The following is a 25,010-nucleotide window of genomic DNA, read 5'->3' as shown; positions in this document are numbered from 1 at the left end:
CTTTCGGCTGTTACTGATCTGTTTTCATTAAGAAAATTAAAAGGATTTGGTGTCCTGATGTGAGTATCGCAGCCCGATTGAGCCTTTTCTGGGACTGGAATTGAAAGGCCTCAACTAGGAGAGTAAGATGTTTATGGTCGGATAAAGTTAAATCTAATTTTGAGTTTGCCCTTTAATTAGATGATTGCCTAGTTCATTACGTTTTTTAAAAAAAATATTTAATTCCCTATTTTTTGTTTCCATAAATTTTGCGAGCCAGAGCATTTACATGAAAGAACAAACAGTAGATTTTGAAAAAGGGTTTATTGGGTGGGAGAGAAAGGTCAGCTGAGGAAGTGCTTACTGTGCAAGAGGACCCACCTGAAACCTAGGTGGATATGACGACACATGCTTGTAATCCCAGTGTTGGGAGATACAGGCGGATCCCCATGGCTTGCTAGGCAGACAGCCTAACCCAATCTGTGAGTTCCAGACACCATGAGAGACCCTGCTTCAAAAACCAACATGGATAGCTCCTGAGGACCAACAATGATGACTGACCTCTGACCCCCACCTGTCCATATAACCACACACAAGATTGCTTATGTTCCATCCCATGTTTTTAGATCGGGTAACTTTTGAGAAATGTATTTGTTAGCATATATTAATTATGAATTGTAGTGATTACTATTGTGACAGTTTCTTTCATGTCCATAATGAATTTTGGTCAAATGATGATGTTTTTATGTGCCCCATTACCTGCTATTTTCCCCATTTGTCCTGTGCAGATACTAGCAGGAAGCTGAGGCTGTGCTGGTCTTTGCATACCAACACCACACTGGGAAATGGTATTTCGTAACACGGCTCTTTGCGTTACTGTGTTCTGTAGTGGGCCCAGGTTTTCAAAGGCATCACTTGGATGCCTTAGTCACATTTACCTTTTAAGCTTAAGTGCTAGTTGGAGCGGATAAACACCATTGATTTCACGAATGCTTTTCAACCCTGATGTGGAGCCTTTTGGTTGATTTGATCTCGGGTAGGAGAATCGGAGCAGTGATTGGATTCTGTGGAATGAAACTTTTATCTTGCCCGGACCTCCTACCTTTGCTGGGGGCTTTCAGGCCAGCAGGCCTGGAGTGGCCATCTTCTTGGCTGCAGCCCCAGCTCTTTGTGTGGCTGCTACCCATTTCCGTGGATATGGTTTGTTACCTCTATTTGCACTGTAACTAGAAATTTGATAAGGTTACGTGCCTGTCAGATGATTTAGATGTCAGGTGCCGATGAAGAAAAGCGGTTCCGACAAGTCAAACCGTGGTGACGAGAAAGGGGACGAGGATGACCTGCTGGGAGGAGGAGCGCCATCTCCACGGCCTCACTCTCTTTCTCTTTTAACTTGAGGTCACTACTTTAACCTCTTTAATTTGTCCCTTCTTAAGTGGATGTGACATGGTGACTTCTGGCTTCTATCTAAAGGGCACTGAAATGGAGGCCTGCCTTGGAGGGGAGATGCTGGCATTTAGGGAGATCTGACTTTTGAGTATTCTGATAAAAACATCTGGGCCTGGGAACTTTATCTTGGGCTGAAGCTAAGATTAAGGTCTTAGGATACAGAGTTTATTAATGCCAGTGTCTGTTCACACGTGTGCGCCTTGGAGAGCCTGCATTTTTAGTAAGCCAGCCTCCCTTATTTTAGGCTAGGAAAACGCCAGATGTTCTGTAGCGCACCCTTGCTGCCTGCTTTGCAGTCAGGGCAGGAACTTGCAGGTGGTGACTTGGTGAGTTCCTATTATTAGTTTGTCACGTCCATGGGACAAGGAGCCGTGGAATCTTTGATTAATTAGATCTAACTTTCCTAGAGCCCCTTTGCCCTTAATTGATTAAGTACCAAATCCAAGCACTCTCAATATCTAAACCCTAGACAGAACACACTGAATATATTGATTTGTTTTGGCAGCTACCTCAGGAGAAAATTCTCCATTTTGCAAGTGGTGGGTTAGACGGACGTGACCCCACTAGAGGCTGACACAGCCTCCAGGCGCTGCTGGAGTTAGGCTGAAGGCGCTGCTAGCTTTATGCAATACAGTTTGGTGATGCTACGTGGTGAAGGTGGGTTTTAGAGTATAACTCATCTGTCTTGATACGATTTCCACTCTAGCCTGAAAGCATAATTCAAAGAAATAACAAATTTACATTCAGGGTAGTTTTGTTTGAGTTTATTTAAAGGACTGAATACACACAATTCTCATAATAGCTCTTGCTACTGATGTACTGATGGTGCTGACAAAGAGAAAACTCAGACCAGATGGTTTCCAAACAGTGGGACCACCTGGCTTGTTGGCAACGCCAACATATTCCTCTTTCTCAAATAGCTGTATTCTCACTTACGTGGAAATGTCTGAGTGTGATGTGCATGGGCCTGGGCAGAGTGGCATTCCAAAATTAGGATTATTCAGTGAAGTGAAAGCTCTCAGATACTCTCCACCTGAACCCTCTTTTCCACTTAGGATACTCTTAAGGGTCACCTTTTATATTCTCTTTATAACTATACAATCCAGTTCTCCTGTATTCCCACAATATAAGGCAAAACAAACAAAAACAAATAAAATGAACCCAAACCACTGCTTCTTGCAATGTTTATTCTAGAGGGAAAGGAAAGCCTCTAAGTCCTTCTGGAAGATTTACATAGATATGTACTCACCTAGCTCCTCGCCACGGACCCTCCTAGATGGGGCCTCTCTGAAGCAGACAAGAAGACTGCAAGCGCCCCTAGAATCCCCTGTACTTACTGAGTCATGAAACGTGAAGGTTCACAGGCAGGCAGCTGAGAGAGGTTAGCAATCAGTCTACAGACTGGTTTAGTAGCTCGTCGCACAAGATTAACTCTCAAGCCTTGGAATTTGCTCGAGTTATATTTGGTATCTAATTTTTTCCCCGTTGAAACACTGAATTAACTTAGAGACTTCCAGGACTGCAGTCATTTCAGAGTTTCATTTTGAGGCTGGTATCTTAGATACTCATTTGATGCACACCTATTGGGCATCTAACTAGTAGCATGTGTAGCCATTAAAGAACCATCAACGTTGACCAGTGACTACAATTCATAGGAAAATTACTTATGATCTTGATCTTGTTTATACTGTTTAAGAATATTTTAAAGTCTTCTAAAAGAACTAACATTTAACGTTATTTTGTTGAAAGAAATATTGGTCTGTTTTCGTTAAAACTTCATTTTCCTTTAAAGAACACACTGACTCCTACAAAGTCTTCAAACTGGCAAAGATGGGGTGGGAGAGCAAAGACTTTGGGGACGACAGCAGGTCTCAGTTGCAATCTGTGGTTCTACTACTTCTCTGGTGGCAGTACTGGCCTTGGATGGTAGCCAGTAGGCTTGTTTTCCTTATTAGGAGTTTTGGTTGCATGTGATACAAAATTCAGTCCTTATTGTCTCATAACGAAAGAAAACAAAATGATAGCTTATTTTTCCAAATTATATATATATATATAAAATATAACTCGAGCAAATTCCAAGGCTTGAGAGTTAATGATAGAGTCCCAAACTCTAGAGAAGTGATGTGCCTTCCAGGACTTCTGCATACCAGGAGTCAGAGGCCATCAGGACAGGATGTAGAACTAAAGCCAGCCCTGTTGGTTCTGGCAGGGACAAGCATGGCTATAGAGAGTTCCAGAGTTTTATATCTTAGAGTTTCAGTTGCCAGAGTGGGAGTTTCCCTCTGTATCTCAATCTTTAGGTCTCCCAGTCTTGGAGACTCAAACTAGCTGAGTTTGATGTTCTCTGGGTCAGCTCATGGTTAAGGACATAGGCCATGAAGAAAGTGCTGATTCCTAAGAATCCCTGGGTGGATAAAGTAGGGAGTATGTGGGAATAGGTTTTACGTGGACCCCATATAGGTTTCCATATATTTCATGTACAAAAAAAAAAATGTCAAAATAGGTCTTTCGCAGAGTGATTTTTTTGAAGATTAAACAAAATGGTTTGTGAAGTACCTGGTACAATGTCTGCCGCCTTCAAGCCCTTAATAAATGGTAGTGACTATCACATAGCAGGGAGACCTCATGCTAACACTTCTTAACAATGACACTGTCTTCAGCCTGAAGCCTTCACTGTTATCCAACAAACGGAGAGGCCACAATTCCTAGTATGTTTAATAGTTTCTTTTCCGTGGAAGAACAGAAAAAGGGCATCTTTCAAATCATCTGTCAGATTTCCTTCTTGTATATTGTAAACAAATTTCAACTTAATGAGAATAGTCTTAATTTTTTTTTGATTAAAAATGGCGGCTGAGCTCAATCAGTGAGGTTAAAACTGTCAACGTGGAAGCATTTCTAGTACCATTAACGTACAGTGTACATGGGAAGGATAATTATTTTAGAATAGGTTTGCTTCTCATTGGTTTTCATTTTCACTCTAGGGACTCCCCCCACCCCATATTTGAAAACATGGAGGAAGCGGGATTTCCTCTAGATGAGCAGTTTGTGTTTGCCTGGGGGAGCATAGCACGGCAGGTGCAGAAGGACTGTCAGGAGTCATGTTATTGTTATTATCAGTCTGCTAGGAGCAAGCGTAGGTAAGAGAGTAGACTCATCTGTCACTTTCATCAGTGGAAACCCTTGGAGACTAAGGACAGGTTACTTTCCTTATGATATTTTGTGTTAATTCGATGGTTTGTGTGTATTTGCTTGGTTCCCAGTTTACTCTGGTTTCTTTCTTCATCACAGTTGGAATGTTACTTGTGTTCTAAGTTCCTAACTTCTGGATGAACTATTTCCTAACTGGAAACTGCTCATATCCCAGGCCTTGATACGTCAAAATCGGCACTTAAGAATGTTTCTTGTTGCAATTTTTTTTTTGCCCTTCATTTAATTAAACACGGTACCTCAGTTAAATTGATTTTGTAATAGTCTGGGCTGTGAGTCGTTTAACTATATACAGTGCCTCAGCTCAGTTGATTTTGGTTAATAGTCTGTGTTGTGAGTTAAGCTGTTGGCATTCATAAATCATAATCAGCCGTGTGGTGGTGGCACGTGCCTTTAATCCTAGCACTCGGGAGGTGGAGGCAGGCGAATCTCTGTGAGTTCGAGACCAGCTTGGTTTATAAGAGCTAGTTCCGGGACAGGCTCCAAAGCTACAGAGAAACTGTCTAAAAAAACTAAAGCAAACCAAACCAAACCAAACAACAACAACAACCCCCCCCCAAAAAAAAGCCCATGTAGATCTTTAGTAAGAGAGTGGCTATCTAAAGGATAAACAGTTAAAAAGATTTGTGTACTCTGGCACCAGTTTTCTTTGTCAGTGTGGGCTTGTTTGTTTGTTTATTTATTTGCTTTGAATCAACATTTTCACCGGTACTACGTGTTGGGCATTGATACCACACACGTGGTCACCATTAATTGGACACGTGGATGATTGTCACCATCAACCATGTTACAGCAGAACGACTTTTGTGCTGACATGTAGGCTGGGTTCACTCAACTCTGAGTGATTCTCCCTGTCGTTTTGTGACCCCACTGGATCTATCCCAGGTAATGAAGGGGCTAACTTTTAAGCTACGCAGCTTGTCTGACACCCTCCTCAAACAATCGCTCAGCAGTTTGCACACCCATCTCTGCCCATGTGAAGAATGTTGTTAGATCTCATTTGTATTCAGTTTAACATTTTTCACTTCAGCATTTTTAAAGTTCTCAGATACAGTGGGAAGTAATAGCAGTGAAGTTGCCAGGATGGTAGGATTTCTGCCCTTTGCTAGCTTCATGAAGTCAAGCTTCCCTTTCCTATACAATGGGCCAAAGTACCGACCTGACTTAACAGTGTTTGCCTGAGACTCTATGTAAAGAACATTTGAATTTGTGTTTCCTGAATTTATTTATTTCTATTTTTGAAGAAAGGAGGATGGAAGGAGGTCTCAGCTGCTGATGGCACAGTGCCCACCAAATGGCGGCATACTTCACCTGGATGTTTAATGGCCGAGTGGAATAGATACTTGCCTAAGGGGTTGGGATGCTCTGGGCTTCTTATACATCACCTGCTGAATGCAGTACCTATCTAGTCTGCATTCCCACGATATGTAACGTGACCAGTACAGAGCTTGGCACATAGCAGCATTCCTGGATGCCCGGCATTACCACCATCTCATTTAACTTACTCACCAAGGAGCTGTCAGTATTTTATTGCAATTATACTTGTTCTGTGCTTGAGGAAGCAGAGTCTCAGCGAGGTCCCATAGCTAGTAAGGGGTTCAGCTGGGCCACAAGACTAATTTGTCCTTGGCTGAGTGAGTCTCTGCTCAGAACTACTCAGACATAGTCAAGAGTCTTGTGTATGATCATTATGGAGCCGAGACAAAAAATTACTGAAAACATTACATATTTTTAGATTGTTTTATAGTTAGATTACTTGTTTTGTAATACAGCCTTCATTTTTGAAAAAGGAATCCCTGAATCTGATAGAGTTGGATGTTATTACATGGCAACCCGAAACATTTGTAAACCTCTCCAAGTGTCTCTGTGATGCTTCGGAAGGCTAATTTGAAGATGAGAATTCATGGAAATTACTTTTAATGAATTTTGATTATGTTTTGAAAAGTTAATTATATCTTTAATTTCATTTAATTAGCCATGCATTTACAAATTATGGTATTAATTTTTAAAAAGCAAATTTACCTTTGAACTCAATTCTTTGACTTAGTATTTGTTAAAATTAACTTCACCTTCAATCAGATTTTCCTGTGCAGTGTTTAACTCCCACAGGGTGTTGTAGAAGAACCAATATTTTGCATTTTAGGCTTTAAAAACCCAAGATCAAGACCGAACAGTAACCAATCTTGAAGAAGTTATTAAACCTCGAATGTGTGCACACCACCACACCAACAAAGCAGATGGCCCACATTCTTGAGTGTCTCGGATTCTAGTGAGCCGCACAAGTCGCGGCCTCGCTGAGGATGTTTGGCAGGTCAATCTAAGACTTTTGCATGTAGTCTTATGATGTTACATCCCTCACAACCTTCCAGTGAGCAGAATGTGATGCTTCTGTCGTGTCCTTCAAGCTGGTGGAATTGGTCATTGATCTCACTGTATCAAAAATGAAGTCATGGGGCTGGAGAGATGGCTCAGAGGTTAAGAGCATTCATTGCCTACTCTTCCAAAGGTCCTGAGTTCAATTCCCAGCAACCACATGGTGGCTCACAACCATCTGTAATGGAGTCTGGTGCCCTCTTCTGGCCTGCATGCATAGACACAGACAGAATATTGTATACATAATAAAAAAATTAAAAAAATGAAGTCACAAACACAGGAACACCAATCAGTAGTAAATATGCCCATAGACTTTAGGCTTCTCTTAAGCGTGTTCCAACAAGCTGCTTTAAGGCTAAATTCCCCTCTCCTTCTGCTTGCCTTTCTGCCCTGGCCCATGTGGTATGACCCATGGGGCCCCTTGAATGTCTGGCACTCCTCGGTAGCTCATGTTTGGAATCTTTTTTTTTCTATGACACCCTTTCGTGCTCTGGATTTACCTCTGCTTTGATGCCTCAACTTTCTGCTGTTAGTCAAACATCCGCAATAAGATGAAGGGACTTAGAACGGGCAACTTAGCTTTCTGTAAGCAGAGGTTCGCTGGCTAGATCATATGTCTTGGTCCATGAGTGAAACCGCATGAATCAATCTTTAGGCTTTACACCTGATTTTTATTTCATGTACCTGTGCATTGCAAGTTCCACCCCAGGAACAGCACTTGAATGAACAAGTGACTGAAGAAGTAAAGCCTCAAGGGGGGAAGTCCAGAGAGGACATTCCTTAGAGGCCACTGTTATGTGAGCAGTCATCATGATACACTGTTTTTAGCAAACAGTTGATAGACAAAAGACCTGATGTGAAAGTTTTATACTCAATGCTGAGCACAAGGGAAGAAAAAGCATTTCTTCTTCTTCTTCTTCTTCTTCTTCTTCTTCTTCTTCTTCTTCTTCTTCTTCTTCTTCTTCTTCTTCTTCTTCTTCTTCTTCTTCTTCTTCCTCCTCCTCCTCCTCCTCCTCCTCCTCCTCCTCCTCCTTCTTCTTCTTCTTCTTCTTTTATTTTACTGGGGAGAGGCTGGGAAAGAGCTGCTGATCTGAGGCCAATAAGCACTCGAATCATTGTGTCAGGTAAGTTGATTCATAAGCGTACAGTGGTAGTGGGTATTTCCCAAATCCGATCTGGGTGTTCAGCTGAGTGCCCTGGCTCTCATCCCTCCTCACGGGCCTCTGGCAGATGCTGGTCCATGGAGAGCCGCTTTTATTTCCTTTTCTGAGATGGCTCTGGCTCTCTGATCTCTAGGTCTGATTAGCAGCCCCCACTCTCTTCTCAGTTTCTCTTCTCTTCTTTTTCTCCTTGGCTTTCCTCCTCTGAAACATTTCTTGAACCACTCCCATGAGCCTCTGCAGGTGCTCTGCGGCTGGGTAGGATGCAAGCCGGCGGGAGCGTGCAGAGGACAGAGCTGACTAATGGCTCCCTGGCTCCCTGGATCTAGTAAACAGATGCTGGGTGGTCGGCGCATGAGTGGGTGTTGATAGTGTACCACATCATTACAAAGGAAGAGACGGCGTCTAAAACACTGAGAACCATTTGCAGCGAAGATTGCACACTTTCCAAACAAGTCACTTGAGTAGGCAGGCCCCAACCAAACTGTTCGTAGGAGTCCTGTGACTGTGGCGAGGGCAGCCGGTTGCTAATCAGTTCCAAACATACCATTTCAGTACCCAGTATATTTTCTCGATTATTTCCTTCTCTGGAAAGTCATACTCAAGGCAAACATCAGAAAGAATGAAATACGGTGCTTTCTCTGGAGATGCCGTGGGATGGAGGGGTGTGACTGGTAGACTGGCCTCCCTGGAAGGGCTCCATGCTTAGTGTGGTCATTGCAGTATGATCTTCTCATATCTCCAGTATTTGCTAGCCTGTCTCTTACTGCTAGCAAAGCCGTCCAGCCGCCTTTAGGAGACTGATACACTGAGACCATGTCTTGGGCCTGCGTGTCTTCAGACCCGGCCCCGTCGTCGTGAATGCTGGGAGAGTGAGGTGGAAAGCCCAGCTCACTCAGCATTTTCTCTGCAATAACAATATAACCACTTATTGGATCATTTATTTATGGCAAGAGCTAAAGTAAAGGTCTTAGGACTTTTAGGAATTTATGGAGAATATTAAGGAAAGTATGGAGAGAAAATTAGATATTGCTAAGTTAAAACTGATGAATTTCCTAAAATTTTCCATTTGTTTTTTTTAATTTTTTTCCCCCTTTGGAGCTCAGCTGGCCAAAGAAAATCTTTCAGTAGCCTCAAGGGTAACGATTCTTGACAGGATTGGGTTTATAAACCTGAGTGTGATTCAGTGAGATGGTCCCACTAAGAAAACTTTCAAACCTATGTAGGATCCACATTTGCAACAAACCCGTAATAATTTAGCTGTTAACTTGTGACTTTTAGTTCTGAATGCAAAATGGAGATTATATGCTATGGACATGTGTTTCCCTTGTTCTTGATTTGAGATTAAAAAAAATCAAGAAGATAATAGTGTGAGTATGTTGTTATGAACAAAACAAGTGTTTCTCTGGGTTAGGAACTGTCACTGCGCGATCAACAGGAGAGAGACTTTGCAGGGTTTATCCAAGGTTGTTCCAGCCCCCAGCCCCCTGTTAGTCTTGATACAAAAGAGTCTGTTTCTCTTAATTTACTTGTGGTGCTGGGATTGAACCCAGGGTTTGACCTTGCTAGGCTACATCCCTGTCCCTTTTAAAATAAGACAGAATCTCACTGTGTAATTTGGGCTGATCTGGATCACTTGGTCTTCCTGCTTTACCTTCTTAATGCTGGGATTATAGAATTGTGCGACCCCCCGAAAGCATCTATAATAGCTCTGCACACAGAGTACCGAGGGTCAATGTGAGACACCTTCTAATCCTGAGGTGTGGCCTTCTATATAAATATTTTCATAAGTATTTATCTACTCGACATCTGTCAGTGCGGCACAGTGTAATCGTACCCATATGCTCTGCTGTATGACATAGAAGGGGGACTTCATGCAGGCAGGGCTGACTGCTGATTCGTGTCTCTCCTACTTGGGGCAGCCCAGGCTCCAAGTGTTTTTTTTTTGTTTGTTTGTTTTTTTTCACTGACAAGATGGGCCTTGTACTATATTTATAATATTAAATATAATATTAAATCCCCTTTCTACTTTCTCCTTCACTAGTAGTAGTTTAAATAGCAGCATCAACGGTGGTACTAGTACTCATTGTGAAATACATGTACCATTTATAGCCACACACATTTACTAGGCCATTTGATCTTTTCCCTGTATTCAGTTAAATAGCTTCTATGGTTATCATCGTTTAACAGATGAAATCAGAATGCACAGAATAGGTAGCCTCCTGAAGACCAGACAGGCCACAGGGGAAACTTCTGGAACACAAACTTCCTTGTCTGTTTAGTTCTCTCCCTGCCCCCATGCCTCTCAGGATAATTCTTTCTGAGAGCTGGGCTGTGCATGTAGGCATGTTGGCATGTAGCATGGTCTCCAATTCCAGCAGCTTCTGGGGCCCTTGTCTATCCTGTGTGGGATCTGTGATTCCTATTTACTTTTTCTGTTCGTGTGAGAGTGTGTACATGTATACACATGTACACACACATGTACATACACATGTACACACACATGAATTTTCCTCTTTCTTTTCAGGTCAAGTACAAAAGAGATTTTGAAGAAAGCAAAGGGAGGGGCTTCAGCATCGTCACGGATACTCCTGAGTTGCAGAGACTGAAGAGGACCCAGGAACAAATCAGTAATGTAGGTGCTGCTTTTCTCGATACGGGGCGACTCTGGGATGCGTCTCTGGATGGGAATGGAGCGCGAGTGTGAAGTGTATCTGTTGCTGAGTGGTGTTCAGTCTGCTCATAAAATGTGCCAACTTCACCTATTAAAGCTTTGCCCTCAGATTTCCTCACAGTTATCTCTCTACAGCCAACCAGTTATAATTCAGTATTTTATTCATATAGTTTGAATATCTCCAAGCCTTCGAATTTGGTCAAAAGTAAATGTTTGTAATTTAAAATTCTAACAGTTTTTTTTCCTGTAGATCACCATATAAAGTTAATACATAGTTTGCGTCTATTTAAAAAAATCTGTTTTTTTTCTAATTATGTGTTTACTTTAGATATCTGTTAATCATATGTTACATCTAATTTTAGAAATAAACATTTGTATATGTAGTTACTTTCTACTTGGAAGTCATATCTTTTTAGTAATGTATTTTCCAAAATAACAAAAATTGGGACTGGCAGAAGTCCAAGGCACATTAGAATGTGAATTTAGTACTTAGTAAAGCTGGCTAAATGGTTCATTCTTAACTTTTGTAGTTCATATTTGTGATTGTATTTCTTCCAAGGTATTTTATGAAATGTGTCAAAACGTATTTCTCTGCAAAGGAGTAGTTTAACGTTGAATTCCAGAATGGAAATCGACAGTCGTGTATGATATAGTTGTGAACAAACATGCAAAGCTCATACCACTATTTCATGATATGGTGGCTATCACTTGTACAGGTATTGTAAGTGTGTATATGTACGTACTTGTGTATGTAGATGTTATAAGTAATATAGCCCTAATTTCTAGGAAATGCTTACAGTTAGCAGATACATTTAAATTTACTGATTTGGGGGCTTGGTCATGAGATACATGCACATATATGTATATTTACACTCACATACTAGTTCAACTAGAGTTCAACATGTAATTTAAGAAAATGTTAGTTGTCAAAAATTCAAGAACAGGAATATTTGATGATTAAGATGGATTTCAGGGCTGGGAAGAGGCCTTTCTTTTCATCACATCCCCTAAGGTTTACCTTGTTTGGTCTTTATGTGGACATTTTATATTAGAATTGACTTTTTCATTTAGAGTGAAGAAGCTGACTTCCAAGATCTGATGATATCCATCGTTTGGTTTTTCTTACGACTCTTTGGACTTCCAAAAAAGAATCATAGAAATAATCACCCTCATTTTTCTCCCATTCGTTCTTTTCTCAAATCAAAACACTATTCTTGCTTGAAAACACAAACTATGGGTGTATTTCATGGATAGTTCTGCTCAGAGCTTTAAAATGTTGTACACACTACAGTTCTATCTCAAATGTTCAACTGGCATAGAAACTTAATCCTCAAAGAGCTAAACAACTCTACTTAAGACATCCACGTGACAGCTAACATGAGGATTGCAGCTCATTCAAAGGTAAGCCTTTTCATGTATTTTCAAATTAAGTCTGTGTTCATAAGTAATTAGAAAATGACTGATCATTTCGCCAAACTTTATCATTAGCAGGAATATACTTTATATTCAATGCCAGAAGTCGTTTGCAGATCCATTCTTCATCATGCCAAACCCCTTACGATGCAGGTATGTATTAATCTATAATTGTCATGTACATTGCAGTCTGTTCAAACAACAATGAGGCAAAGAGTAGTCAGCTTTAAAAGCATCCAATTCAGACCATATCTTAAAGCCATTCCAGCCGGGCGGTGGTGGCGCACGCCTTTAATCCCAGCACTCGGGAGGCAGAGGCAGGCGGATCTCTGTGAGTTCGAGACCAGCCTGGTCTACAAGAGCTAGTTCCAGGACAGGATCCAAACCCACGGAGAAACCCTGTCTCGGAAAACAAAAACAAACAAAGCCATTCCACTTCTGCATGCTCTTGGTGTCAGCAATTGTAGTAATTGCAGTAGTTGTTCATTTAACCATGATGAGGTCTGTCAGCGACTGGATTACAGTAAAGGAAAGATTTTACACTATTTCTATTAAGACTCTACTTTAAATTTTTTTAATTGAAAAGTTTTGTTTTTCATTTTATATACCAAACACAGTTCCCTTCTCTCCCCTCCTTCCTCTGCCTCCTACACTTCCCCCACCCAAGCCCCCATCCACTCACCGGAAAATGTAGGGACTCCCATGGCATATCAAGTTGAGGCAGGACCAAGCCCCTCCCCCCACATCACTGCTGAGCAAGGTATAGGGAATGGGCTCCAAAAAGCCAGTTCATGCACTGGAAATAAATCCTGGTCTCCTACTTCGGAAGAACGGAAGCTGCAGAATATTCTGAGGTCTGGTGAATTTATTTCTCATTTATCAGACCACAACTTCATAAGTTTCTTCTGTTCTGCACTGGGTTTTTCCACATTATCCCAGAGTCTCTTGCTGTTTAAAAATCCAGGTTGATCTGAAAACCGCCATGTTGGTTATTCTAGTTTTCCAGACCACTTTCATTTAAGCTCACTGAACAACATTCAGGCAAAACCCACACAGATAATTTTGAGTGCGACCTGGGTTATTTCCGTTTTGAGAGAAATAAGTGAGCAAGTGTCTAAACTGGGAATACTCTAGAATCTTCCTGCTAGAGATGGTTGGGTGGGGCTCATCCTGGTGACCAGAAGAGATGAGGGTTGTGCGTTGAGTCTTCCATTAGACCCCAGGTGATGGGGGAAGCTGAGTGATCATTGTAGTCTATATTTTTCTTTTTGATCTGCTTTATAGAATATATTTCCAGCTCATTTTACCTTTGGATATATTTAGTGGCTCTTTCTAAGCTGCTGTTAATCTCCTTTGGACTGAGGAAAGTATAAAGACATGAAGCTGTGAATTTAATAACTCCGAGGTGTTTGGGGTAATATGTTATGGATGAGTGGGCATTTTTGATTGCTTGTGTGTGTCTGTCACTGTTATGAAAAATTTTCAGGCACTCTCATGTTCATTTGTCTAGGAACTGAAGCCATTTGGAAATACCCGCTCAGTCTGCAAATGCTATGGGGGTGTGGTATAAAGAAAACCCTAAATTTCAAATTTTGAGTAATAAAAGGAGTAAATATGGGTTAGCTCTGCCTCCTTTGTTTTGATATCCATAATGACAACATAGTGAACATGGGGGATTTATTAAGTACTGACATTTGAAGTGCTTCTGCCACATTACCCAGGATAACAGCAGAAAGGACAAGAAAAGAGGTGGAGTTTGGAATTTACTTACCTATAGGAAAGAAGCAGAACTGGGCTTTTAAAATAGCGTTCTCCTTTTTCCCAGTGATGTTCTGTTGATGTCTTCATTTTAGTTTAAGATGTTCATATCAGAGGAACTTTGACTGACTTTGTTTATTTCATGGGATTAGAGTTTTTTTTTTTTTTTTTAATGGGAAGTCAGGATATTCAGCTGAAAAATTTAACCGAGGGCAATGTTTACAAGTTCAGGTTTATTTCAAGTCTATCTGCAGCGGCCTGCTGCTGGGGAGCTCTGTGGGAAGTTCTGTCTTAGCATCTCAGGGTTCTATGGGTGTTCACAATTAAGTCACTCAGTTGTCATATGGCTCCTTTTGTCCCCAGTTCTTACCTGTTTTAGCATGTTTATTAACCATAGTTTAGGAAGGTACATGTACAGAAGTGAATAGAGGAATATTGTGCCTTTGGGGAGCATTAAAGGGCATGTAATCTCGTCCATGTAGAGATTGCTGTTACAGCTCTAGTTTCAGGTGGTTCCCACCCTCCAACCTCTAAACAGAGCGAGCCTTCAGGGTACGTGCAACAGGGTGACAAAGTGATGTGTTCAGCACCCATCATTCAGGGTACACGCAACAGGGTGGCAAGGCAGTGTGTTCAGCACGTGTCGCAGGAACTCGGTGTGGCCCGCCAGAGGTGACGGATGTATTTCCTTGCACCTGCTCATGCCCACATAGAAGCTGCACTTTCCATCACCTCACACAGTCTAGGGATAAATTGGGAAATAAAATGGCAAACTATAGCTCCAGGAGGTTTTGATAGCCTTCATGATGTAGATAAAAGCTAGGTGTTTATTTTCTAGTTTATCATAGGTGGGAGAAAAGTATCATATGAAGAGGAAAGAAAAAGAAACCAATAAGAGAGTCCTAGACTTTCACAGACAGATAGAAACAGTAAGTTTACCATGATCAGATCTGCCTGCGTTTGTGCCTGTCCTTGATGCACAGCGGGAAGAGTTTTGTGTGCCTACACGCGTGCCTTTACACTACTGCCTACCCGACTATTTCTCCTACTCTGGGAGTGCCTACACTTTTGATTATGTATCCTGTTTTGCAACTATGCTCTTTTTTTTTTCTGTCACTTGCAACCCAGCATACCCATTCATAAGAAAAGCTTGCTTGCTTTGCAAGAAAAGCTAAGTTCAAAAGCTGTCTGTAATTTGATACTGAAATGTAATTAATTCTAACTCTTTTGATATAGCCACATAAATTTTCATTGACTTAGAATGTAAAATAAATTATACGCCCATTAATAAACTCACAAGGACACTGCTGATTTAGTTCCCCGAGACTTTATGAGTTAGCTTCAGAAATATTGGATTATTGGAACTAAATAATTGAATACAGTGTCTATGGACTATTAAAAGATTTGATTCAAAGTTAAGCTGAATGTGAGGGTGCTCGTGAGAGGGTAGGGACGATTATCTGGGGATTTGGTCTCTGTTTGTAATTTAAATAAATCATTTTGACAGAGACTGACTGTAACCATGTTCAGCTGCCGACAGTGTGAAATTGAGTTGTATGGTGGGCAGAAGACAAGCAGTCAAGAGAAATCCCCAAAGGTAAAATTTGTTATGTAATTGGGTCAACTCATGCATGAGAAATGCATGCTAATTGTAAACTCGTGGCAAAATTATCCTGTAGGAGGCAATTAGGTCTTAGATGAATCCAAACAACGGACACAGGGTAACTTGCTTTCTTTCTGCACACAGCAAACATCGAAGCAGTTTTTGAAAGGAGAGAAAGATAAAAATTAGAAAGTCATGCAGCGTACAAATGGATTTTTTTTGGTCAATTTTCCTCCTTATATAAGAAATATAACATGCATCATTAAGTAAAAATTTACATGAAGGCTATTGATTTTAAGGCGTCCAGTGCACCAGTGTGTAGGAAGAACGGGGTGGTATTTTGTTCCAACCCTTTGCCAGTTTTATTAACATAATCAATTAGTTATGAAGTTGATAGCTAAGAAATAAGCCCTTGAAGGCAAGCGTTTTTAGAGTGAGCCTCTGTGTTGCTTTAACAGCCTGAATTTTACCTCCAACTCATCCGCACTAGTAACTCTGATGTAATCTGACGCAGCGGTGGGTCAGTAGCGCTTTCTGAAGGCAGAGATCAAGCATGTCAGAGAAAGCCGTGGGACAACAGCACATACTTCTCTTATAATGCCTAACACATGTTCACGAATAGCTTGTGCCCTCGGAACACTTTGACACACTGTTTAATTAGACTCTCTGAACAACCTCTCTCCTCAGGGGAAGGGTCTCTGTGAGGAATACTTAGACTTTCCTGAGAAAACTAGATGGAAAATTACCTTTTGGCCTTTCCTTTCCTGCCCATGGCCTCCCTCACACCTGGCTTTGCTTTATTTTTTTCATGTAGGGCAGAACTTCAAAGGCGGATCTTTGCTTTTTATCCCCAATTTTTTAACCACAGTCACTTAAAGAAACAAATATGTCTCAGGCCAGTAATTACTTGTGCATGCGCAGAAGAGGGGTTCTCGCTAAACAGCTTTGTCTTGAGGGGCGGTTTGAGAACAGCCACCACAGTATGGGAATTAGCACCTGCGACTTCTGCCTGGAGCCAGAGGAAGGATCCAGAGCGTCCTGAGGTGCTGCTTTTGCGAAAGTCTGTCTCCCCATTTCTTTTCCTTCCGTCTCTCCCTATCTAGTCTCTCTCCCTGACTCATTTCTGCCGTAGCGCCATATTTGATTTTTTTCTCCTCCCAAGCTCCTCCTGCTCTTTCCATTGTATCATAAACACTGTTGTCAGAGGACTCTTTCCAAAGTATCTGCTTCGTCAAGGTCTTGCTGTGACCGTTAAACAACCCTCCTTTGGAACTCCCCTCCAAGCAGGATGAAGTCTAATCTTCTATGTCCTTTATCAGACTCTAACGACCTTCCACAATTGCCTGAACTATTTCCGGCCTTATCTTCCATAGCTTGTCAACACTGTTTGCCCATTTCTTCTAGGCCTGGACTCTAATTTGTTGTGGACTTTCCTGTGAGTCATTCCTCTTGCTTAGTCCAATCTGACACTATTGGGAAATGAAGTCCTGCCCCCGGGTCCCCATGTGCCCTCACCAGGCACGGGGTGATGTCCCTCACCTCTGGGATAGTTACGGTGCTCTGAGGAAAGAGTTTAGTCCCTTTATGCAGTCATTTCCACGTTGTATTTCTCATGTTGGTTGGTTCTAATTAGTATTTTATGTGCCTAATCATCTTGCTTCTTTACCTTCAAGAGAATGAAGATTCTGTACGCTTTTGTTTATTGTTTTTTAATCTCCAAGAATACACAGCACAGGACATTGTCTTCTTTATTCAGGACATGTCCCTCCCCCTTAGTTGGGTTTCTGGAGTAGAGTCTTGATTGTTCTTGCTCCATTCCAGGCTGTTCTCCACGCGTTTCTTGCAAACTATCCCTAAAATGAATGAACTTTTGCTTGTGTCATGGTTTCTCTTGGAATCTAGCTGTGGCTCCCTACCGCCTTCAGGAAAAAAATGCAAAATACTTTACATAGAAAGTAAGGCTACCAGTTTAGCAAGCGCTGAAACTTGGAGCTTTGGTGGCTGTCTTATGGAGCTCTGTGGACTTATGCTTCTGATGAGAAAGTTCCTTGCCTCTTCTGTGCACACGCTCAGTGGTTCCCTTTTCATTCCTGACTTGCTTTCTATCTTGCTGTTCTTGTCACTGGCTTCCACAGAACCACTGGCGTTTTCTCCTCTGCCCCATGTTGGACTTCAGAAAGGTGTGCTGTAGCACCATGCTAAACTGGAGAACAAAGGAATTGACACCTGCCCCATTTTGGACCAGTTTGCTTTGGCTTTCTACATACTTGTCAGTCCTGGCTCATAAAATCTCTCCTAGGACAAATGCTACAGTAAACGGAGGACTAATCTGTTCTTTCTTTCTTTCTTTCTTTCTTTCTTTCTTTCTTTCTTTCTTTCTTTCTTTGTTTCTCTCCTTCTTTCTTTCTTAAAAAACTAATTAATCAGTTCGTTGACTGCTGTTCCCCCCCCCCTCTCCTCCCAGTCATTACCCCCCTCCCCTCTGTTCCCACTCTCCAATTCACTCCTCCTCCTTTTCTATTTAGGAAAGAGCAGGCATCCCATGGATACCCACAAAACCTGGCATATCAAGTTGCAGTAAGACTAAGCACCTCCCCATGTATTAAGGCTGGGCAAGGTGACTGACTTTGTGTGAGAAGTAGGTCCCAAAAGCCAACAAAATAGTCAGAGTATAAGATATCCAGTGGCCACACTGGTGCCTGGTATATAGTCCATGCCCATTGTGTATTGAATAACCAAATGAAGTAATACTTTGTAAAATAGTAATGTATTTTAAGTATTCTTTCTTATCAAAACTCCTATTTAGAAAGGTCTTTAGTTTTAGAAGTTACTTTGAATTTTGTCATTCTTGTTTATATTGCTTGATAATACCTATTTTGTGTGTCTGTGTGTGTGCTACTTAAATACGTGGCAACTTCTATAGTTTTATTGAATGATTATAGCAATACTTCTTCAGTAAAATATGGTCAATGCCTTCCTACTGTGTCACCTAAGAATTTAATTATTTTGAAAATGAGAGGACTACCCCTGTTCTAGAACACTGTGGCCAGAGTGCCAAACTAAATAAGTAACTAAACATAACCACAACCACCACCAATAAAACAAACAAAAACTCCGCAACAAAACCCACAACAGATTAGATCTTACTTCACTTGTATACAGTTTTCTCATCGCCCTGGCAATTCCTGTAGCAGCCACGGAAGGGAGAAAAGATTTATTCTGCTCAGAGGTTACACACCATCACTGTGGGGAAGTCAAGGAGAGCAGCCAAAGCCATGGTGGTGGAAGCTTCTTACAATATAGGTTTTTTCAGACCATGGCAATTCAAGAAGCTGAGAGCTCTAGTCACCTTCAAGGTCTGCCCTTGTTGGTGTGTGTATGCCAGCTGGGTACTGTGTCCCAGATGTCAATAACCTTCCAAATCAGTCCTACTAGCTGGGGATCAAGTATTTGAATGCAGTAGCCTCAAGGTAGGAAGAACATATCACATTCAGGCCATAATGAGTTGATATCACAAAATTCCACAGGCTGGATGCTTCATACAACAGAAGTTTATTTTTTCACTGGTCTAGAGCCTGGGCATGCTCGGTCAAGGCTGAGTGGGGTTGGGCTCTGGTGAGGATTTTCTTGCTGGCTTGTAAACTATCAGTGTCTCCTCCTTGTGTATTTATGTGAGCTTTCTTTGTATGCAGGTGTGTGTGTGTGTGTGTAGCTCTGACATCTCCTCTTCTCAAAGGGCATTGGTCCAATGAGATTGAGGCTCTCCCCTTATGACCTCATTTAACTTAAGTTTAGATCTATCTATCTATCTATCTATCTATCTATCTATCTATCTATCTATCTATCATCTATCTATCTATCATCTATCTATCTTCTATTCATTATCTATCTATCTATCTATCTATCTATCTATCTATCTATCTAGCTAGCTAACTATCTATCTACCTACCTATCTAATTATTATTAATTAATATTATTGTTGTTTTGGACAGGGTTTCTTTGTTTAACAGCCCTAGAACTCTCTCTGTAGACCAGGCTGGCCTTGTACTCACAAAGATCCGCCTGTCTCTGCCTCTCGAGTGCTTGGATTAAAGGTGTGTGCCACTGCTGCCCAGCGGTGAGACTGTAGTGAGATTTTTGAGGACAAGGTGAAGTTCAAGGTTTTTGTTGTCTTGGGTTTTGTGTTAAGTTTGTCTTGGTTTTGGATTTAGAATCAGGGTCTCTCCTTGTTTCTCAGGCTAACCTCAAATCCCTGTGTTCAGACTAAGACTATAGGCATGGCCTATTGTACTTCATGTTTATGTTTGAAACCTTTAAACAAGTGCTTTGTCTATAAAGAATGAGTTAGAAGTAGAAATTGCCTTCCCAAGTTAAGTGTCTTACATGAGGTTAGAAGATAGGAAATATGAGAAATAAAATAGGCATGACCCTTGACCTCTGGAAGCTTGTAGTCTCTGGAAGGCTAAAATGTAATTGTTGTAGCAACACTTTACACTAAGTTAGACAACGTATCTCCGCAGCTGCAATTAATGCTGAGTAGAGGGTAATGCTGGCTCACACTGTTAATATGAGAAGACGGACTAGCCTGTGTTTGGGAGAAGAAGAAATGGAACTTTTGACCTTACTATTTAAAAACTATTTCCAGAGGATTCTACCCGGGGACTGGGGAGATAGCTCAGTAGGTAAGAGTACTTGTGCAAATCCTCGGAATCCTTGTAATGGCTGGGTGTGGTTGAGCATGCCTGTAACTCCAGTACTGTGGACAGCAGAGAGAAGAGACATCTGGGGTTTGCTGGCCTCCAGTGGAGTTCCCGGTTCAGTGAGAAATCCTGTCTCCAGGGAATGAGGTGGACAGTGACAGAGCCCGAGCTCAGTGTTCTCCTCTGCCCTCTGCTTGAACACAGCGTGTACACCCACAAACACATATATACATCTCTCTCTCTCTCTCTCTCTCTCTCTCTCTCTCTCTCTCTCTCTCTCTCTCACACACACACACACACACACACACAACTTTTGCTGAGTGGCTTACTCTTGTAAAGTAGTAGGTGCTGGGTTTTTTTTTATTTATTTATTTTTTATTTTTCTGTATCTATTTTCTCAATTTCCCGTTTACCTGTCAGCATTGGTTTCTGAAACTACTTCAAACTAAATCAAAGCCCCTAAATTTCTTAGCAGGGGTATAAAACAGGAAATGTAAATTTCCTCAACAGAACAAAACACAGCGTTTAATCAAATCAGACTATTATTCATAAAATGGCACAAATGTTTAATTATGGAAAAGTATTGGTCAGTTTGTTAATTTAAAGATGGCTAAAAGAATATAATGATATGTATTTTCACATACAAATATTCAGCATATACTTTCTCTATGTTTGCTTTTGTGCTTATGAAAAATTAGAAAAAAATTAGAAAAGTCAAATTATGAATATTTTTCATTTCTCTCATTTCCCCCTCCTGTCTGTAGAGTAGTACTTTTACATCTTGAGTTTTTTTTAACATCTGAGGACTTTAAGAAAACATTTTGCACTTTAAAGACATATTTATAAGTGAATTAGCTCTCTAGGTGTGGATGCTGCGTTTCCCTGCGTGCGGGGGGAGGGGCTGTACGTGCACATTTGCGTCGTGCGCATTTGCGTGGGGAACCGGTGTTGGAGATGTCAGCACTCGTTTGTGCCGTTTGGTTTCCACCTTCAGTGTTCTTGGCCCGGTCTGTGCTGACAACGAACCCCTGGGATATCCCCTCGGTGCTTTGGGGTCTTTTCCTGCCAAATATTGTTCTCGTGCAAGATTAAATGGCTGAATCAGTGTGGCCTGAATCTTGATCCTGCTGAGAATATTAAGGCTCCCGCGGGCTGTAATACAGATTGGCTGGCGAGAGCTCTGCTGGAGAAATAAACTGAGTTTCTCTAAATGAATCTAACAACTGCTGTGAACCTTTGTGTGCCCTGCAGCATGAGTGTGCTGCTGGCAGTTAACCATTTATTGCCCTCATTTTCTCCCAAAGTTGCTCCGGTCCACCCCCGTGCATGGATTGTAAACACGTTCAGAACTTTATTTCACATTCATTTTCTGCCAGATAAGCCATTCGAGACATTAAATTACTAAGTACTCTGAAGGGTTAGTCCCTATTTACTCTCTTTCCTGAAGGAGGAAAACCATATTTTGTGTGCTTACAGAATAAGAGGTCTGTGGTGTCACTAAGGGAACTCAGTTGGCCACGTCACCCCATTCTTTAGAGTAGAGGGGCTAACTTCACACATTCTGAGCACAGGCTTAATGCCAAAGGTCAGAAGCATATGGCATACTTGGCCTCTGCAGGACTGATGCAGAAATTATTCACAGGACTTCCAGACTTGATTCCATTGCTATTTGTGCTTATAGGGCTAGATTAAAACTGATAAAAATTCTAAATTCTGCAGAGGTGATGGTGCTTCAGCAATGGGATAAATTCAAAGGTCATGGAGAACAGTGGCAGACTTAAAGTCTAATGTGAAAATAAAGGTATGCCAGGTTGTCTTTGTTCTTCTGTATGAATCTGGTGATCTCTATTTTGGGTTCTTTTTCCTGACTTACATACAGAGAGTGTCCTCAGTCTGCCCACGGAGCGAGCCCTCATCCCATCTGCTCCACACATTATTCCCACTTGTCTCCCGGCACCTTGTGTGTTTGCGTGTGTGTGCATCTGTGTGTGCATTTGTGTGTGTTTTGTGCATCTGTGTGTATGTATGTTTGTGCATCTGTGTGTTTTGTGTATCTGTGTATGTTTGTGCATCTATGTGTATGTGTGTTTGTGCATATGTGTGTGTGTATCTTGTGTGAGGGATGGTTTAGGGAACTTGTCTGCGACTGTGACTTGCGAATGGCTAAGCACACCACCATCATAATAAACAGCTATTAAATCCATCGGAGCTGTTTCAAATGTTTGCAGATGGTGCCACAGGTTATTATTACTGGGGATGTAATGTATGTTTTTAGTTTAACATTTCTGCGTGTGTGTGTGTGTGTGTGTGTGCATGTGTGTGTACACAGGTGTGTTGCTCATATGCCACAGTACACATGCAGAGGTCAGAGGACAACCTACTTATATAATTTATATAGAGACAGAGGCAGGAACTAGAGAAGTGACTCAAAGAGTAACAAGGAGGACTGGACTTCAATTCACCACTCCAACTTCAAGGATCCCATGCTCTCATCTGGCCTTTACAGGCTTGTGCGCCCCCCCACACCCTAAAACAGCCCCCACTACAGATAAATCTTAAAAGTAAAGCAGACAGGACTAGTGCTTATTTGGGACATTCTGCTGACCTCATAAGATACCCCGGCCTGCTCTCAGCCTAGCAAACGAGGGGATGAGGATGTGAAAATCCCTCCTAAATGGAGGTCTGTGTTTTTTCAGTGCTTTGAGAGCTAGCCTGAATCCCCCAGACTCCATCAGAGACTTGGAAATAGCACTGACATGTTCTGACCTTTAATCTAATTTGCTATTTATTTTGAATACATGACTTTTGAGTCTCATGGGTAGATATTACTGAAGTTTGTAGTCATTCAGAAATATACTTTGAAGGCATATTCATAAAAAGACCCAAAGTGTTAAACTGCAAGTTCTCCAAAATCTCATCAATAACTCAAAAACTGCATCCCTTCTTGTGGAAAAAAAGAATAAATGTGTCATCTTAGTTAGATGCCACTGGGATTTCTTTGTCTATAATACTTGATTCCAGTCTCCTGGTTTTAAGAATGTATACCTGTTTAAAATATGAACTGTATTACACATTCAAAATGGTATATAGAGACTTGTATCCAGTGTACAGTGGTAAAAAAAAAGAACGTTGTACATGCCACCCAGCTCAAGAGATAGAACACTTAAAAAGTCTTCCCCTGGGAAAAGAATGAAGGCTAACCCCTTGGCTAGCTACTAGCCACACAAGCTTCCTCTTCTGTCCATCCGTCCGTCCGTCCATCCATCCATCCATTTATCCATTGAATAGATTACCTAGCTATATAAAATAATCTGCCTGCCTATCTTCTATGTATCATTTATCCATCTATCTATCATCTATCTATCTATCTATCTATCTATCTATCTATCTATCTATCTATCTATCTATCTATCTTCTTTCTTCATTTTGAGATAGAGTCTTTCTGTGTTACATATACTGGCCTCAAACTCATGATCTTTTTGCCTTAGCCTTTGAAGTTCAGGAATTAAAGGCCTTCACCATCATCTATGACTCTTTGGGTTCCTGAGCAGCAGAAATTTTCCTTGTGAGATGGTGAAAACTTATGTTCACATGGACATCCCGTTCCCATGTTTGGAGTAATATATGACTTTTGGTGAAAACATGATGACTTCTTGTACTACCAAAGCGTATACAGTCTGTAAGGTTACCCAACATTGCTTACTTCTTCCTCATTTGGCTGTGTAGAATTCAGGTTTGTGTCCGTCAAACACTGTCTTTGATACCTCTCTGTGGGCGTGAAATAGGTGTGTGGGACAGCTTTTTTTTTTTTTAAATATTCCAGTTAAGGTCTTCCCTTATTAATATAGTCAGCATAGAGGAGGCAGGTTGAAGGGCTTCTGCAGCCCAGCATTTGGAATGAAGAAGCAGGAGGATCACAATGGGGCCAGCTTAGGTTGCACAGTAAGACTTTAGACATTGTTTCATATTTGTTATTTCATTTTTCATCATTGTCTATGCAGCATTTATCTTCTAGGATTTTGGCAGCCATGTTATGTGTTTTCTCTGAAGTCTTGTGCTATAGGGCAAATACCAAAGATAGTGTCTTTTGCTGATGCAGAAATTTGATTCTTCCTAAATGGCATCTTTGGAGGCCACATGGGTGATCTTAGGACCATATTTCAAAGTTTCAGATTTCTTAACAGTAGGTACTGACCTTTCTGTCATTCACTTAGACTCTCCCTGTGAACTATTCCCGAGTGTGTTGGGATATAGGGAGGCTTTGCATTGCCCCTGGCATCTCCAGTGAGGTTTATATGTGATATGATGAAAAGGTTTAATCCTACCTCTCCGTCAGGATGATTACCTTTCCTGACCCATTTTATTGCAAGGTTCCCGTTCTGTGCTTAGCACCATGTGAGGGGCTGTGGGTGCAAGGTCTGTACACAGTCCTCAGCTGGGATCACAGAACATAGCCTGGGGCAGAGGTTGGCAGACAGGCGAGACTGTAGGGATTCAGAGTGCAGAAGGGCCTTCCTCCAGTCTGGAGTGTGGTGGTGGCCATAGGTAAGTGACAGATGAGGCTGTGACGTGAGTTCTTAAGGAGTAAGCAGAAGCTGTCTCGGTGAGGAGAGGAGAGCACCAGAACACCGCCCACCTACGGGAGTCAGGAATGAGGCTGTGCAATATGTTTATGTGCCACAGAGGCTAATTTT

The 25,010-nt window shown here is 41.5% G+C and overlaps 1 protein-coding gene across 12 annotated transcripts in view; it reads left to right on the top strand.

The window, feature by feature from the left end:
• Positions 1-25,010, top strand: part of Nebl (nebulette) — a 341,905-nt gene that overhangs the window by 177,780 nt on the left and 139,115 nt on the right. For 4 of the 12 annotated variants that reach the window (XM_050152679.1, XM_050152678.1, XM_050152671.1 and 1 more), the window contains exons 1-2: positions 12,201-12,243; positions 12,331-12,408. Coding sequence is in view for 1 of the 12 variants with exons in the window: in XM_050152681.1 (XP_050008638.1) it covers positions 10,696-10,803 (108 nt within the window). In the remaining 11 variants the exon portion in view is untranslated. Of the gene's footprint in view, positions 1-10,695; positions 10,804-12,190; positions 12,244-12,330; positions 12,409-25,010 lie in introns of those variants that run through there. The other 8 variants (XM_050152674.1, XM_050152682.1, XM_050152677.1 and 5 more) reach the window with 8 other exon arrangements.

The sequence above is a fragment of the Alexandromys fortis genome, unplaced genomic scaffold, assembly GCF_014885135.2.
Source record: "Alexandromys fortis isolate MF-2015 unplaced genomic scaffold, M_Fortis_MF-2015_v1.1 scaffold_54, whole genome shotgun sequence".
Classification (NCBI taxonomy): domain Eukaryota; kingdom Metazoa; phylum Chordata; class Mammalia; order Rodentia; family Cricetidae; genus Alexandromys; species Alexandromys fortis.
Note: the sequence above shows the minus strand (reverse complement) of the source record. Positions and strands in the feature narration are given on the sequence as shown.